Raw genomic sequence first — 4,251 nt, forward strand, 5'->3', positions numbered from 1 at the left:
GCTGCTGCGGGAAGGAGAGTGGGGAGGGGACTCTGCTCGCTGTTATAGAATGGGTTGGGAAGGGACATCAAGGGTCATCAAGTTCCAACCCCCCTACCCTGCCATGGGCGAGGACACCTTCCACTAGACAAAGCTGCCCAAAGCCCCATCCAACCTGGCCTTGAAACCTTCCAGGGATGGGGCAGCCACAGCTTCTCTGGGCAACCTGTGGCAGGGCCTCCCCACCCTCACAGGGAAGGATTTCATCAAATGAACTCAACAAGCAGACACCCAGTGATCAGCACTGCACCTCATAGACTTTGAGCAGAAAACCTCATATTTTGGATACGGGCACTCTGTCAGTTTTGGAAGGGCTACAAATTTGGGGACAGAGACAAACTGTGACAAGGACTCTCACCAGGGACACAGGAGCAGCTTCCAGCAAGCAAAGGAAAGCACTGAGGTTGTAATTTCACCAAGAAATTGTCCCTTTCTGCCTGGGAATAATTCCATCAAAAGAGGGGAGTGCTCTGCTCTGAGGCTCCAGGAGCCAGAACCAGCTCACCCTGCTGTTTATAGTTTTTTTAGATTAACAAGGTTTGAAATCAGGGAAAAGTATCTTTCCTGAAACACAAACAAAAGCTACTGAAATTCACAGTTCTGGTTTAAGAACCCTGCAAATGTTTCCTGAGCATTTTATCACCCTCCATCAGCCTCGTTTTCCAGCCACTTACTGACTGTTCATACACAAAGTGACATGCAGGGACCCGGGAGGGGACCCTGGCCGTACCTCCGAGAGTCATCCCAGCCTCGTAGCACTTCCGCAGGCGGCAGGACGGACAGTTTTTCCTTCGGAACTTGTCAATGGTGCAGTCATTCCGGCTGGCACAGAGGTACTTCTGTTTACCTAAAACACCAGAGAAATGGACCATGGGTGCTGGGTAACAATGAAGACACAGGCTGGGCTCTTTCGGTATCGCCAGGGACAGTGGCAAGAGAAGAAGAGAGGGGAGAGGAGGAGAGGGGAGGGGAGGATAATGGAGAAGGAGAAGGAGAAGGAGAGGAGAAGGAGAGAAGGGGAGAAGGAGAAGGAGAAGGAGAAGGAGAAGGAGGAGGAGAAGAGGAGAAGGAGAGAAGGAGAAGGAGAAGGAGAAAAGGAGAAGGAGAGAAGGAGAGGAGAAAGGGAATGGGAAGGGGAAGGGGAAGGAGACGGAGGAGAAGAGGGTGACTGGAGGAGAAGACTGTACCAGTGCTGGTTTTCCAGTGCACTCCCCAGGAGAAAACTTGTGTTGAAAATGGGCATTTCTCAGGAAAACAGCACAGTCCTGCCTCTGGTGCTGCAGGAGTGGTTCATGGCCAGATACACATGTGTTGCATGAGCGCCGGCTCCCCCAAAACACAGCTGGGTCACTGCTGTTCCACCACACTCCAGCACTCCTGCTCTGTGCCCACACATGGCAGAGGCTTTTAGACCAAAATACCCAGGAAGAGAAGCCCTTGGAGACTGGAAACCCAGGCACTCTGCACTGTGCAGCACAGCAGAGGGAGACAATAAACAGCAATTAAAAAGTACTGAAATGTGGAGAGTTTGGTTCTCATTTTTTAAATGTCATCCATCTGTTGCATGGCTTTTGGTGGATTTCTCCCAGACCACCAAACCCCACAGTTTGATCTTTCTGCCACAATACTCACCTACCCTTTATAACCATGGCTCTGTACAGACCTTTTTGGGACTGAATTATTTTTTGTGCAACCCATTAATATCGGGCAGGTCTGTTGTCTCCAGGTTACAGACACTGGGGTGGGGGAGTGCTGCTCCACAGGTGGGTCTGATGCCACCCTGTCCCCTGGGCTGTACCTGCAGTCAGCCAGGAGGGAACTGGAACCAGCAACTCCCTGTACAGGGAATCTTGTGCAGTCATGGGTTTTGGAGATGTGCAGAAAATTCAGAAGTTATTTATGGTCAGAGTAACCCATACGCCCTCCACTTGCTCAGAGAGCAGCCCATGCAGCCCCAGGCCACAGCTCTTTTTTTCACTTCCCCATTTGCTAGACAAGCCAAGAACGAAATTTTCTTCCTGAAGGATCACTTTTCCTGTCAAGACTGAACACATTTACTGGATCAGGGTTTATCTGATGTTCTTCAGGCTGTTCCAAACCAAACTGGGCTCAGCACACAATAGAGAGGTGCTGCTTGTAGACCCATGGGCAGCCCACATGGGAAACCAGCCCATGGCCTTTATTTATCATCCTAGAAGGAGTTGCTTTCTGCATTCCTGTAGGAATAGGCCTTTGGAGTCATCAGAAATCTATTAACAGCATGAGGCTGAATCCAACCCTTTAATGTACCAGTTCTGACATGAGATGCACCAATTTTGGTGCACGGATTTAGCAACGCCCACACCTCCACCACTGCTGCCCTCGCTGCCACTGCCTGGTGCTTTCCTGGTGCCCTCCGGGGTGCCCCCCCCTTGTGCCCGACTGCAGCTTTGGCAGGACCAGCCACCACTGTCACCCCCACAGACCTCCCTGGCAGGGCTCACACCCAGCCCGCTCCTCTCACAGCGCCCAGGCACTGCACAAATACCCCGTATCTGACCTTCTCAGAACTGGCCCCTTCAAAGTGGATCATCACCCACCCCTGTGCCTCAGGCATCACCTGCATTACCCACCACACCTCACACCTGTTGAATCATTTTAACACTGTCCTCAGAACAGCTGTCACCCCCTCCCTGGCTCATTTTCCATGAGAAGGATACTCAGGCAAGCCTTGATGACACCTAAATCTCTAAAGACCCTAAAGAGAGCACAAGCACCATCCTCCCTTTCAGTAGTTCATTGAGAAGGAGGATGAGTAATAAACAACTTCCGATGAAACTGGGTTACTTGGAATTATTTTTGTGCCAGGGGCACTGAGCACTGAGGCCACACTCCCTCCACCTTTGAGAAGGGACTCAAAAATGGGTGCCCTACTTTCTGGTGAAAGGGGAGCTGGAAGGAGATTTGGCTGCCTGAGCCCCCCAAGGATGTTCCAGGATCAGGCACAGCTCTCCAAATTCCCCTGTGTCGAGAGCAGCACCCAGCAGCCCCAGTCCCCTCCTCATCCCTGGGATCTGGACAGATCCCAACATGTGGGCTCATTTCCCCCTCTGCTCTGTCTCTGCTAGGCACCCACGGGAGGGGAGCACTGGGACAGATGAGGTTTGGTAGGGGGTCCAAGCCTTGCTCAATGAGGCCACTGTGCTATTTCCCATCTGCTCCTCAGCAGCATCTCCCAGCTCCAGAACCGCTGAGAAGGGGCATGGAGAGGGAGCCTCTCCCACGAGCCGGGAGCAGGCAGAGTGCCCCAGAGGACAAACAGGGCATGTTGGAGGAGGCTGCAGCATGACCGTGCCACCCCAGAGCAGCATGGGCTGGGAGCTGCAGCCAGCAGCTGTCCCCACGGTCACGGTACAGTGACATTGATGAGGTGGCCAGGGCAGCTTCATGGTTCATGGACAGGCTCTTTGGGGCAGGAAGCTGTTCTCTGTTGCCTGGGCCTGCACAAGTGAGCCCTGTTCAGTAACAAAAAGAGAACCAAACAGCCACAGCTGGTCATAGTGCTGCTGCTGCTGCTCAGAGTGAGAATGAGCCAAGCTCACCTCACCCTAATTCCTGGGGATGCAGAGATTTCCCTTTAACCACCAGAGAAGGAACCACCTGCTCTAAAAGGCGGGAGAGCAGGGAAGGGTGGCTGGAACATGGATGAGTTCCTTCCATCTGAAGTAACTTCTCACACACAGAGACCTGTTTCTAATTTCAGGGTAGTTCACTCTCTTCATTTCAGAGCCAGGTGAGATATTTGCAATCAGCTGCTCTTTATTGAAAGATAAATGCACTGGTTTTCCTTCTCTGGAGTTTAACACTGAAATTACTATTTTGTTCTCCTTTCCTCTGCTGCAGAGACTCTTGCTTTGCACATCTGTACATACAGATCCAAACCTTACACCCACTCTCTGGTGTTCCCCAGCAGTCCCACTCTTTGCAAGGCCCATCACCCCGCCTGTCCTTCTCCCAGGGTGTTGGCAAGGTGCCAACCCATAGACCACTGCCCAGCTGAGAACACTGCAGATGTCACCCAGAGAAGCCCCTGCTCCTCCCCTGCTGCCCAGGTCCTGTTTGACATGTGCACAGGTGAGGAGGGAAGTCACACCCAGCACCCTCTGCTTTCCCAGACCAGCAGAGGCACCCCAAGAGAGCATCTGTGCACAGGCCTCACCATGAACACACTGG

The 4,251-nt window shown here is 52.5% G+C and overlaps 1 protein-coding gene across 1 annotated transcript in view; it reads right to left on the reverse strand.

Annotated features, from left to right (window-relative positions):
* The window catches only part of AR (androgen receptor), a 24,000-nt gene that overhangs the window by 9,394 nt on the left and 10,355 nt on the right, over window positions 1-4,251 (reverse strand). Inside the window, exon 4 of the mRNA XM_017741861.1 lies at window positions 770-886. Coding sequence (XP_017597350.1) covers window positions 770-886 — 117 coding nt within the window. The remainder of the gene's footprint in view (window positions 1-769; window positions 887-4,251) is intronic.

The sequence above is a fragment of the Corvus brachyrhynchos genome, unplaced genomic scaffold (genome assembly GCF_000691975.1).
Source record: "Corvus brachyrhynchos isolate BGI_N302 unplaced genomic scaffold, ASM69197v1 scaffold220, whole genome shotgun sequence".
Taxonomy (NCBI): domain Eukaryota; kingdom Metazoa; phylum Chordata; class Aves; order Passeriformes; family Corvidae; genus Corvus; species Corvus brachyrhynchos.